This window comes from Chroicocephalus ridibundus, chromosome 2, assembly GCF_963924245.1.
Source record: "Chroicocephalus ridibundus chromosome 2, bChrRid1.1, whole genome shotgun sequence".
Lineage (NCBI taxonomy): Eukaryota > Metazoa > Chordata > Aves > Charadriiformes > Laridae > Chroicocephalus > Chroicocephalus ridibundus.
The window spans coordinates 71,539,367-71,552,400 of NC_086285.1; the positions used below are offsets into that span (position 1 = coordinate 71,539,367).

Consider the following 13,034-nt stretch of genomic DNA (forward strand, 5'->3'; position numbering starts at 1 on the left):
GGTGGAACCAGCACCTCACTCTTGGCAGTTGTTTCTCAGGGCATGTTGACATGAATGAAAGAGCAGAAATCCTTTTCCCGATTATTTAACACCAGAAAAAATCAGGATTTCGCAAGAAGAGAACAGCTACAGTCTGTATTAGAACAAACTGGGTCACATCTCCCTTTTCAAATGTTTTTGCATGGATGGCTTTCTGTACCTACAAATGGTGGAATAAAATTCACAAGCCTATTCCAGACATTGGTGAAAATTTCTTCCCAAGACTCTTCCCACAGCCAGAATCATAGTCAATCTCATAAAGATTCCCTTTAGTTTCTCTTCAGCTAATATCATTGTTTTTATTTAATCTTGCAATGATGTAGTTTTTCCACTAAGAGGTGGAAAATGGAGACGGAAGGGAATATTTTCCCTTCCATCTCTTGGCTGACTTCTCCTTCCCAATAGCGTCCAAGTTTCATTAAACAACTCCGTTTCTGCACAGCCACTTCAGACTTCACGCCTTATCATGAGCCAGCGCTTACTTTGATCTGGGTTCTTACAGTCTACAGTCTTAAGTAGGATGTCTCATTTCAACATCGTTCCTTTTCTTTACTCACTGAGCCACATGCTTATAATGCATTTCATAACGAACTTCATTCCTTATGCTGCTTCCACAGGCAAGAAATCCATGTGCGACAGCTTCTGCTAGTGACATTCTCCAGATGCCTGTCTCTATTTGGTAACATTTCTCTTTCACTGCACTAAATGCATCTCTCATTTCCTTTCAGCGTTACTGCAAGCTGTGGCCTTTCGGGGCAGTCGGGCCTTTAGAGGTGTTCCTCCCAGTCACTTTGCAGGGCGCTCCTGGCTGGTGTGCTGGCAGCCGGGGGGGTCGGTCTTCTCAGCACCATCCGTTGTTTTCACCTCTGTTTGAAAGGCCTGCTCTTTCTGAGTGCAGCTATCTATTCATCATTTGCTGTTTAGTCCCAAGTAGACAGAATAAGCCCGTTTGGACTTTTATTTTCAATAAAGAAAATGTTACAGACAACACTATTTTGTGCCTGGGATTCCTGCCAGTTAGCTGCATTGATGGTAAGGATTGATTCTTTGGAAGATATTTTCTTGAAGCTAAGGAAAACACTTCTGGGGAGAAAACAAAGTTTTAACAGGACACTTCAAAAATAAGGCTATCCTGAGATCATAAGCCTACTGCAGTTTTAACTGAAAACCTTTCTTGGCTTGTCCACTGGAAGCACAGCTGTCCTTGGAGCTGGTGGTCGCTAGGTAATGCACTGCTGTTGGTAATGCTCTTCCCCGATGTTGAACTTGCTCCTAGTTGATGGACACAATCCTGTCCTGTGGCATTTGGGCACTCGCGAACAGTGACCTGCCGCTGCCTGAAAAGGAGCACGGCACGAGCGCCCTCAGCCCCTTGCAGGCAGCCCTTTTCCAAGGAGGCGAAGCGCAGGCTGGGGCCGGGGCAGGGCCTGTCACTCCCTCTCCTCGAGGCGCAGCACCATTTCCAGGCCTGTTGTAACACACAGCACACAGGCTTCACCCAGCTCACCCGTGCCCATGCCAGGCCCTTATTTCCTAATTGTGCATCTTTTGCCCCCCAAAAAAGTCCCCTAGCGCCGTAACATTTCCCTCAGGGCAGTTTGTGGGCTTTTCTTTGTGGCCTTTCCTCTCCACGAGGAAACCTGGTGGCCAGTCAGACAAGCTGGTGGCTGGTATGGCTGCGCAAACCACCCCAGCAGCTCCGGGGAAAGGCCTGAGGGGAAGGAAAGGCCTGAGGGGAAGGGTCTATGGGATAGGAAAGGCCCGAGAAGGAAGGGCGTGAGGCAAAGGGTCTGAGGACACATCCTCAGGGTAGGTTTAGATGAAACATTAGGGAGTTTTTTACAATGAGGTTGGTGAGACACTGGCACAGGTTGCCCAGAGAGGTGGTGGAAGCCCCATCCCTGGAGACATTCAAGGCCAGGCTTGATGAGGCTCTGAGCAACCTGATCTAGTTAAAGATGTCCCTGCTTACTGCAGGGGGGTTGGACTAGATGACCTTTAAAGGTCCCTTCCGACCCAACACATTCCATGATCCTACCGTCCCCTCATCGGCCTCACGGCCCGCTCCGCCGCCAGCACCACAGCCGGGCGAGAGGGACGGCCCGCCTTCCCCCGCGCCCTCTGCGCATGCGCGGGGGAGCGGCGCAGCGGCCCCTTCCGGCCCTTTCCCGCCACTGCAGGGAGCGGCCCGCCGCGCATGCTCAGTCGGGGGAGCGGCCGGCCGAGGAGGGGGGAGTGGTTCCCCCCCTCCCCCGTCCCCCGGTACCGAAGGCGCTCGGGTGTTTCCGTTCCTTTGCCCGCCCCCCCACTCCCCCTTCCCCGGCCGCTCGCCTGGGCGCCGTAATCCCGGCGGCGCGGCGGGAGGAGGCGGAAGATGGCGGTTGGGATCGGCGGGGAGGCGGCGGCAGGAGCAGTGGTTATGCAAACGAAGCCGTCGGCAGCCAGAGCAGGGGCGGATCGCGGCTGAGCAGGGAGGCGGCCGGCGCCGCGACACCGCCGCCCTCCCCGGCGCCCGACCCTCCTCCTCCTCCTCTTCCTCCTCCTCCTCTCCCTCGGTCGCCGCCTCTCGCCTGCCCCGGCTCCCCCCGCCCTCGCCCGGGCCCGGCATGGACGTTGGCGCTCCGCCGTGTCGCTGCGGGGCCGCCAGCCGCCGCTGCCGCTGAGCGGGGGCCGCCCGCCGCTCCCGGGAAAGGGGTGGGGGGGTGGGGGGGGTGGAGAGAGAAAGATGTCGGACACCAAGGTGAAAGTTGCCGTCAGGGTCCGTCCGATGAACAGGAGAGGTAACCGGCGGGCGGCGCCGGGGAAAAGGGGCGGCGGGGTCCCGGGGCTGCGGGGGAATGGCGGGGGTGTTGGGGGGTGTTGTGCGGGGAGGGGGCGGCACCGGGACGCGCCTGAGGCGGGCACGGCGGCCCCCGGCTGCTCTGCCGGGCTGGCGGGAGGATAAACCCCCTCAGACCCCGCCACAGCCCGCCGCTGAGGGGGAGCCGGCGAGGGGCGAGCTGCCCCGGGGTGTGAGGAGAAGCTGGTGGGGGGGGGGAGGGTTGTGGGGTGTGCTCTCGCCCTGAGTACCTCAGGCGACACGCAGTGTCTCCCCCCCCGCCGTGTCGCCTTGCAGAGCTGGACCTGAATACCAAGTGCATCGTGGAGATGGAAGGGAACCAGACCGTGCTGCACCCTCCGCCTTCCAACACCAAGCAGGGAGAAAGGTAAAAAAAAACCCAAGTCGCCCCGAATAAAGACCCATCCCCCGGTTCCTCTGCCTCACCTCGCTTCGCCTGGCTTTGTCAGGGGGGCGGCCGGCTCCTGGGGGTCTTGGTGCCTCTCGGGGGCTACGGGGCGGGGGGAGGAAACGGGGCGAGGGAGGGCGAGCGCCAGCCTTTGGGCTTGCATCCCTGGGAAGGAAGGACCGGACCTTCCTCTCCTGGCTTCCCTAAGGGGAGTCGGTCGGAGGGACCCAAATTTGGGGATGTGGAGACGGGAGAGATCCCTGTTGGCCTCTCGGGTTTAAAAGCTGGTTCTTGATTGACTGCTGAAAAAATAAGCTGTTGTTTAGGTAAGGACTTAAACCGTCTGTGTGTGCTGGTCTCAGAAATCTCCCTTGCATGCAGGCTGCTAGTAACTTGATGTAACCTGTGGGGGAACAAGAAGCAGAATTTTATGCTAGTGATGGTGTTGGGTTTTTTTTTAAGTTTGTTTACTCGGTTTTAACGTGTTTGCATTTGAAAAGGCTGTAATTGCTAGGTCCTTTATTAATTCAGTGGTGTTCTGTGAAGTAGCCTATGAGAATATACTAAAATAATTTTGAAATCTGGCATTTAGTTGTGATGCCCCAGTAAAGAATACCCTTGGAAATAATCCAAAATACCAATGCACTAGACTGTAAAAATAGATCAGAACAGGAAAAGATTTCTTTCCTTTGAGGGAGTGTGGGGAAAGACAGGGAGGTGCAAGGGGAATAGTTAGGTTGTATGCTTATCTGTTCAGTTACCTGTTGACTGCTCAACTTAAGTTGATCTGTTAAATGTACTTAATGCCAAGGAGCGTGAAATCATTTGCATGGTTATAGAGATTTTAATCTCAACACGTTCCTATTACTCAAGGTTTTATTAAGAATATTTTTGATCGAGTTCATAGCAGTTACGAAGAAACTGTATCTTGAGAATATGCTTTTTTTCCAAAGGCAGCATGTCACGCTTTTGTAGTTTTAGTAAAGTAGTTTTAGAAAAGGTTGAGACCTTTTCTATTTTTACGTGTCCAAGATGTGAAGGTGCTTCTCACATTAATCCACGTGCTGGAATATAGCTGTAATCACACCAGTTTAATTTAAATCCAACTTGCATTGTCTTCAGAACCATTGTGCTGGCCTGGGTTTTGAAAGATCTGTGCTTGCTTCCTGCCCCTTTCACAGATCTTGGCGGTATCTTCTACAAGTCGTGCTGCCTCTGTAGCTCTTAGCATCCCATCTATAAAATGGAAATGTTGTTTTTCTTTATACTATCCTATTTTAAAAAGTATGCGGTTTTCTTTCTCCTGTTTATTGCGGTGTACGTATGGCTTCCCATCACAACACTGCTATAATAAGAATAATATTAACTCTTCACAGTGTATTTGAGAGGTGTAACACATGAAATACAAATAGAGCTGCAAAGCAAGAACAGAATTAAGATTTTAAAATCGTTAATTCAGTAGACTAAAGAGCCTAAGGGCCAGATGGCTTACTAAAGAGCCTGTAACCTGTGAATTTTGCTTGTTGTGCACATCGTCCTGCAGGTATTCAGTGAGACTGTGAACTGACTCGTGTGGCTTGTGTTTATCTGGCTTTAATACCTGTAATATATATATAAATTCTCTTACTTGGTTGGAATTGGCTTCTGGTTCTGCGCCAAGAGCCTTTCGGGTGAGCTGTGATGCTGGGTGTGCGACCCCGCTGTCGACAGCTGTGTTGGCAGGTGACAGCAGTCCTGCTTGCAGCCCAATGTGAGGCTGGAATTTGGCCGGCTGTTACATGTGTAACTTCTGTGTTTGAAACGACTGCCCGATGTGTTATTAGAAATAACAGTCAGAAATACTGATCAGAAGTAACTCGCGCTTGTGCAAACATGCAGTTTGGGTACCTTCTTAGTGTCAGATGTTGTATGTAACTTGTTGAGATGCCCAAGGGACTCTTCTAGTGCCTTGTGAAGATCCTTACGTTTTCTTCAGTGCTAAACTGTTGATTTCTATTTTTTACTCAAGATAAATAGTTTAATTTCTCATGATGAAAAATGAATTCTGTTCTTCTTATGTGCACGCACCATAAAATGCCTGTATAAACTGGCTCTGAATTGCTGAGTAGTTGCTGCTTGTACTTGGATTGATGCCTTGGCAGGGTTAGAGATGTCAAATGGATTTTTTGGTTTTCTTTGTGTAGCTTGTTTTTATATAGCTCAACTGGATTTTTCTTTCAGAGCAACCATGTCATTGCAAAAATTATTTTGCTTTTTAGGGTGATTAATTGGTCTTTCTCTACTATATGCATTATTTTAATATTCTGTTTAGTCTTACCTTTCCCTTTTCACATTTTATCTTTTTATATGGAAATTTCCCTTTTCTAGCTGAATGGAAGTACAAGTTTGTACTGCGCTTTGGAATAAGTAGCCTTCTAAAGCAAATTTGGTTTCCAGGGCCACTTTTCTTAATTCAGCTGAAGCCAATAGACTATAGGGTGTGGGGAGTAGAATTCAGGACTGTGCTTTTTATTTGCCTTGTTCTCTCAGTTATAATTTTAAAGGTACTGACAGAATTCTTCTACAGTAAAATTAGGTAGCTCTTTAATAATTATAACACTGTAAAATTTGCCGTTGGAAGAATATCCAAGGTTAGGAAAATAAAATTTTACTAGCTTTGCCTATTCTGTAAGGAGTTCTTGAATTAAATCTAAGTTCAGATGCACGATGTTAATCAGTCCCTAGGTTTTATTAAGGATAGTTCTGAAGGATTTTATATGGGCAAGTAATGCCAGTTTTACAAGTGGTGAAAAAAAACTAAAATCCCAGACAGTGCTGTCATTTGTCCAACTTTCACTATTGTATTAGAGGTAAAGCAGTAAGTTATAACCATAAATTAGAACAGGGTTCTGACTGCATCTTCGAACTGCTAGACCACACAGCATCTGCACCTTAACAAACACAGCTACAAAATAGTAATTGTTCTTAAATACAAGTGTTCTGTCTTTTTATAAGCAGCAGGCCTGCTGTTCCCCACAGACACACGACTTCTGGAGTTCTAAACTAATGAAGGAGGAAAACCAGAACATAGTAGAATTGAACAATTTGAGTCTAAAAGGCACAGGGAAATCTTTATCGACTGAAATAATAGGAGACAGAGTTCAGAATGGAACGGTTTTCATTAGCTGGGTATCAGGTATAATCTCTGGTGCTGGCAAAGTTTTTGTAAGTTGGTTGTTGGACTTCATACCTTTAACCCTTGTTTTACTGTTATTAGTAGCAGCACTTTCCTTTATATCTGCTTAAGTGTGCTTGTGTTTTAGTTACTTCTTCTGTCTCTCATCCATTTCATCCCCAAAACCAACATAGATTTCCCTTTCTTCCCCAGAAAAGCATCTTGTCTTTCTGGGAACCCTCTGATTATTTTTTTTATTCTGTCTTCACCTGTGAATCTGAATTTCCTTTCTCAAACTACAGTCTTCCTGAAAAAAAGTGTTCTAACTTACAGTCTCTTAGAAATGGGTATTATATTTCAAAGACAATTGTATAAATGCTCGTGTGTGTTTGTTGACAATAAGGTATGGTATTAAAATGTAACTATGAGATAATTAGAGTATGGAGTTACAGACAGTCTTTCAAAACAATTGAGTGATTTTTTACAATGGAAATTTCACACCTCTATGTCTATGAAAGATTTGACTTTATGTTAGGGATGTTATTTTTCAGTAGGACAAATTAGGTTTTGCTGGGTTCCTCCCCTGCTTTTGGTTGTTAAAATACGCTTTGCTCCAACCTTTCCTTTCAGCTACACTTTTTAATGCATAGGATCTGAAAATAAAAGTTTTATTTTAGTTCCCTGACAACAGTTCTTCATGACGTGATTTTTCCTTTAGTAAGCAAAATATTTGTCTGCACAGAAATAAACAAGGAACTACGGAGACAGTAGAACTGAAATATTATTTCAACTGTAGTTTTGACTGAAGGAAAAATTTGTCTGTTGGGCAATTTATTCCATTAGAGCACAGTAGCCTTGTGCAAACTTTGTCTTATTAAAAATCTCAGGGCAGAAAATGGGAAAGAAATCATCAGCGTAGAGCTGAACTTAACATTACCACTTTTCTCTGAAAGTGTCTTTCTTGCCTGGCTTAACTCTTTTAAAACAAAACAAACATTTTATGATTTGCTTGCTCTGTTCCATCCTCATTTTGATAACAGGCGAGTAGCACCAAGGCACAGTTCTACTTAGGAAAAACTCTTTGTAGAGCTCTAAATTACTAAAGATTCCTGATTATATAGGGGCTTTGAGTAGGTTTAGGCTCTTTAATAAAATAAATAGCTAGGGACAGATGTGTGTGTGTGTCTATCTGGTTTTTATAGGTCATGATACTTTCAAAGACGAATATCTGAAGCACAGATTTCATCCCTAGACAGCTTATCTTAAAACTCTTGTTTTCAGAAAACAGCTGTTGCTTCCCCTGCCTTGGAGAAAGTATGATTTTGGATGGTCTTTAGTACATAGTCCTTCATGTGGTGGTTGTGGCACCTTATCTTTTTTATTACGTTGCTTTGAAAAGTGACAGAGATGAGAGAAGAGCGCTGTTGTAGAGAGAGGGTATGTGTTTCTGATAATGGTTGCTTTTTCACCCTGAAGTTTGTGGAAGCTGAAAGAGGACAGATTCTAATTATTTCCATATCTGAAGAAATGATCAACGAGGTCATGTCTTTGATACATGTACTTCAAATTATTACCTGTCTGAAGTAGATCATAAAATAATAGCAGGCGGCAACTTTCATCTTTGTCTGCAGGAAATTGTAAAAGTAATCTGACTTTGGCCTCTTCTGTTAACTTTCCTGTTAGGCACCAATGTTCAGGATGTGAACTGTTAGCTTTCAACCTTTGCAGAGGCGGTGTGTTTGAATTATGAAATGTGTGGTTGGAAAATGTCGTTTCTTGAGCTATTTTTGCATTGCTTTCATTCACTCCTGCCTCAGATGAGACAGTAGACACACTAGCTTGAAATTGCTGTTCTTAAATTCCATGTCATTCAAACCAAAATGAGACACACAAACTTGTAATCCAAAATACTGCATGGCATGGCTCTTGGTTCTTCCTAAGGTGGCCTGAACTGTAAGTAAATGCAGCATCCGTTATTTTACCATGTTTACAAGATCCAGACAGCTGTTACGACCTTGTGCTTTGGTCTTTAGATGGCATTGCTGGAGGAAACTACCGTTGGAGGCTGTTGGGATTGTGGGCAAGCAGCTAGTAGCACTTAGCTGGCAGTACTTCAGAACAAAAATAGATAAAGTGTTTGAAGAGAAGGAAAACTGTTCTTGGTATGACCATGTTTAGGCAGTCATTGCTTTGTAGCCATTCTGTGCTTTTGGACTACCGTGTGTTATGTTCAAATATTTCTGAGTAGAACACAGTAAAACGAAATTCAGTTTTGAACCTGTCCAATTTTTCTGTTTTATGATGTTAGAAATGCCTACATGGTGGAACATGAAAAGATTTGTTAAAAAGATTTGTAGGCCTTTAGACACGCTTATTTTCTGTGTTTAGAAGGGGCAGGTACTCATGCACTTGTTTATTACTGCAGCCAGAGGTGTTTTTTGAGATCTCGATTACTAGTCAATACACCTTGAATATGTTGTTTATTGAAATGAATTACAAATTTTAAAAATGTGCAGCTCTTTTAAAATGGTTTGTTTTGGTTTGGTTTTTTTGCCCTTTTCTTTGGGGAGATCAGGACTGAAGGAAAAGTTTTATTTTCACCTCCTTTGCCTCCTTAGTACAAATAGTAGAGACAGCTTTCTTGTTTTGAAAACAAGATTATCTTTGCTCTGTTGTGCAACTAGTAGGTTTATTGAATGTGCATACGGTACAATTTCAGACTTCTAATTAGATTCACTGTAATTTAATAGTTTAAAAATTTAGGGTTAAACGGTCCTTGTAAGCATATTTTAGTGACCAGGTGTGGGCTAGATTCAAAATACTTCAGGAGGTACTTAAGGGGTCCCTGTTTTGCAGAACCTGAGCTGAGAGAGAAGCAGTGCGCACCAGCTGCCCTTCCGTGCAGGTCTGTGTACCACACAGAGCTGGGGTGCGAATCTTGGTACAAAGTTTTGGGAACAAAGCGAATCCCTTCTTGGTCTTATGTGGCGTGCAGCACGCGCAGGCAGGCATCTGCTGTTTAGGGAGTCAATGTGGTGGTACTTCCAGTAATAAGATTAGAGCTAAATCTTTAAATTGACAAACGTACTTCTTGCTGTTGTGTTTGAGACGTTATCAGACTTGAACTCCTTCATTCCTCTACAGCTGGGTGCAGATTGAGTAGCAGTAGCGGTAGCTGCCTCTGGCTGTGTTGCCAGTGTCTCTTGCATGGACAGACTGTCCATAATGGTGAGAAAGTAATACAGTGTCTTTGCTTATTTGGCCCGCCCTGAGCGTGGTTTGAGTCTATTAATGGAAACAATTACTGCCTACTATAGCGAAACGCCAGCTGCTGCAGCAGCAATGCTGTGCAGATGCGGTTGCTTAACTGACTAACTTTGCCGGTTGCTCGTTTGCTTGTATTTTGTGAGGATGTCTGCTACTGACAGCAGTGTGGAGAAGGCTCTTTAAGGAATTGTGAAAGTGTTGGCTGGAGATAGTGAATTTTACTCTCCTCAGTAAGTGCAGCCTACAAAGAAAAGGCCCCCACTGTGCAATGATGTGCACCACAGGACTCGATTATCAAGTTAACTTGTGACCCAAAGCACAAAGTTAACTAAAACAGTCATGCTGTTGCCTGGAAGTAGTGTTGCTGTGTGTCTCTTTACAAGAGACAGTGTAAGGGATATAAGCTTGTCCAGTCAGTACCTGACTTTGTATGTTGATACAAAATTGGTTATCAGAGTTTGAGGTCTGCTGGATCTTGAGTTGATTGTGTGCGTCTTTATGACCCTTCAGTGGCATGCGATGGGTGTTCACTAGGGGCTGAGGGAGGAGCTTGGTAAAGTTAACAACAAGCAGATTGAAAACTTGCTGTATGAAGGTTAATCAGAAAAATGCATTGCTGATGGGAGTTGAAAATCAATGCCGTGAGCTCAAGATATCCATGTTGGTGAAGAGTAGGTGTTACATAAGCCGTTTTCAATGTCATGGAAGGGTGTCCCTTTATTCCTTTTCTTGTTTTTGGGGGAAAAGGGAATCAATGGCTCTCTGATGATGTTGTTCTTGGTTAGTGTTAATTAACCTCTGCAGTTTTGGCCTCTGTTTTTGGTAGCTGCCTTTTCATCTAAAAGTAATAATTGAAAAAAACAATGCTCAGTCTTCAAAACTTCTAATGAAATTCATAACCATGTCCTGAACTAATACATTCCTTAGTCATCAGCCATAACCTTTATTTGGCATTTTGTTGTGTCCTAAATGGAGACATCCTCAAGCATGTACATGCTTACCAAATACATCTTCCTTGGATAATGTGAAGTTAGTGGCTTGTACGGTGTAACTTTTTCACTAGGAGGTAATCTGAACGTTCTATCTCATTTCACATAGATCACCATAGGGAAAACTATACAGTAACAGCCCCTAATGAAGTCCCTAATGATTTATCCTTTTATAGTAACTTATTTGCTATTTAAGTGCTATAACTCAGGACAAAAATTTATACCACAATTACTCTTTTGACACATTAAGCCATGAATATATTTTGGTGCTTATTAATGGTACAGACTTATTTTGAGGTACGTCAGTCAGCACAACAGTAGAAAGGTGCACCTGAAACGTTGCGGTGTGCTTGTTTCAGTGCATGGTCACTAGCGTGGCTAATGATCATGTGGAAGATAGAGACGAAGAGGCTCATTGTGCACTAGCAACAGGGTATGTACTTGTCGTCTCTTTTCTAGATGCTAGCTCCCCACCAAGCCTCTGCTGCTGCCTCTTTGTGTTTAGTAACAGCGTAGATACTAGGCTAGTACTGGTTTACTTTGGGATTTGTGGCGTCACTGCATCTTCTTCTTGCAGTGTATGTATATTCCAAGAATTTTAAGCATTTCGTAAACATGAATCAAAGCAGCTGCTGTGGCTGGAATGGCATGCTTATCTCTGCATGTGTTTATGAAGATACTGTTCAATATGTTTAAAAAAACCTACCAGGATGCATTGTGAACTGTAAACTTTCTATCAAGTGATTTGATGCTTTGTTTTAAAAACACGTTGCTGAAAATGTCAACACTTAAATATTTTTTTCTGAAAATTTTTTGTGTTAGACTTGCAAATAAAATGAAAAAATGTACATGATATCCTATTTATTGAGCTTACATTGTCTTAATTTATTCCACAGTTTCTTTTTAAACGTAAGTGTCAATCCCAAGTAAGTAGAGTGCAAAAGCCTCCAGGCGAGATTAAATTTCTTTTCTAGTGTAAGGCCTCAAAATTCTGAATCTGCCTCTTGAGCTACTGGAATAATTTTTCTGGCATTAAGTACAAGTATGTGGAGCTGTCTGTTTTGCTTAATATTTCTTATATGATGACAAGGAACAGCAGATTTTAGATAAAAAAACTGCAGTACTTTATGCTTCTTCCCACGTGGTTTCCACGTTTTGTCTGACTTTATGATTAAAATCATGTGCAGTGTAGCTGAGAAGGCCTTTCACAAATTTTATTCTTTCAGAGTTGAAGGAAAAAGGATTGGGTTAGGTGGAAAGGGAAGTTTATCTGCAAAGCGAATGGATTTATACAGTGACTGACACTGGCTGCAGTGCAGTTTTTAATACTTCAGAGCTCTTGTTTTTGTTGAATATTTACTTCAAACTCAATTTTACTTTGTGATTCAAAAGCCAAGGCTTGTTTTACAGTAGATGAGCTTTTGCTAAAGATAAGTCAACAGAGCATTCCAGTGGAGGCACAGAGCTGGTGGAAGTTTTCTACTGGCAAAGCTGCTTTATGGCCCTGAACAAGCAGCATCCTGGTCTGCTTTGGAAAGTTTCTTTGTCAGCATTTGTTGATGTGAGATTTTTATGTATGCAATGTGATGTAAGTCTGCAGCGCTCCAGACTTGTTTTGGCTTGGTGGTGCCACCTCCCATGAATGATGCAAGTCCTAAGCATTTTGATGTTTTTTGGTATTTTTCCCTTCCTCTAATACCATGTTGTCATTCCCTATTTTGAGATGTTTCTAAATGTCCTGTAGACTTCAAATGTGTTTTCAGAATATTTTATCTAATGAAATCAGGCTGAAATAGAAATTGGCCATTTGATAAAATAAAGAAATGTTCCTATATTCACTGTACACAGCTGAAGACATTAATACATTACTTGCGTATTGCGTATCGTCTGAACACTCAGCAAGAAGTAGTTGAGTTCAAGTATGGTTTTTAAAGAGAACTTTGCAGTTATGTAAGGGAGTAAGAGCAGAAACCATTTGCAGTCTTCCTGCACTTTGCTCTCTTGAACTGTATTGGCACAAAACATATGGTTCTGAAGGCTTTTTTTAGAAGTGTGTCACAGAACATCATCCCACCATTCAGGTTTTGCTGTTTTGGAGCTGCTTACTGTGACCGCAGCAGATATGCTATTCTGAAACAAACTGTCTAGAAAACAGTCTGGTATTTTCCATAGTGCTCCTTATATTTAAAAAGAGGAAAGTTTTGAATAGTTCTCATTCCTATTCTGGTGTAAATCTAATCCTTGTACCTGCATTCTTGATTGGAGTGCCCTTGAGAAATGCTGCTTCAGTGTCTGCGGAGAAACTCACACATAAGGAAATACAAAAGATGGCTCGTTAATGGATTTGCTGCTGATGTG

General features: G+C 43.6%; 1 protein-coding gene across 4 annotated transcripts in view; it reads left to right on the forward strand.

Moving 5' to 3' along the window:
* Positions 1-2,338: 2,338 nt before the first annotated feature.
* Positions 2,339-13,034, forward strand: part of KIF13A (kinesin family member 13A) — a 118,675-nt gene continuing 107,979 nt past the window's right edge. For 2 of the 4 annotated variants that reach the window (XM_063325832.1, XM_063325835.1), the window contains exons 1-2: positions 2,339-2,819; positions 3,155-3,245. In XM_063325832.1, the coding sequence (XP_063181902.1) occupies positions 2,765-2,819; positions 3,155-3,245 (146 nt within the window). In that variant the 5' untranslated portion in view covers positions 2,339-2,764. The remainder of the gene's footprint in view (positions 2,820-3,154; positions 3,246-13,034) is intronic. The other 2 variants (XM_063325833.1, XM_063325834.1) reach the window with 1 other exon arrangement.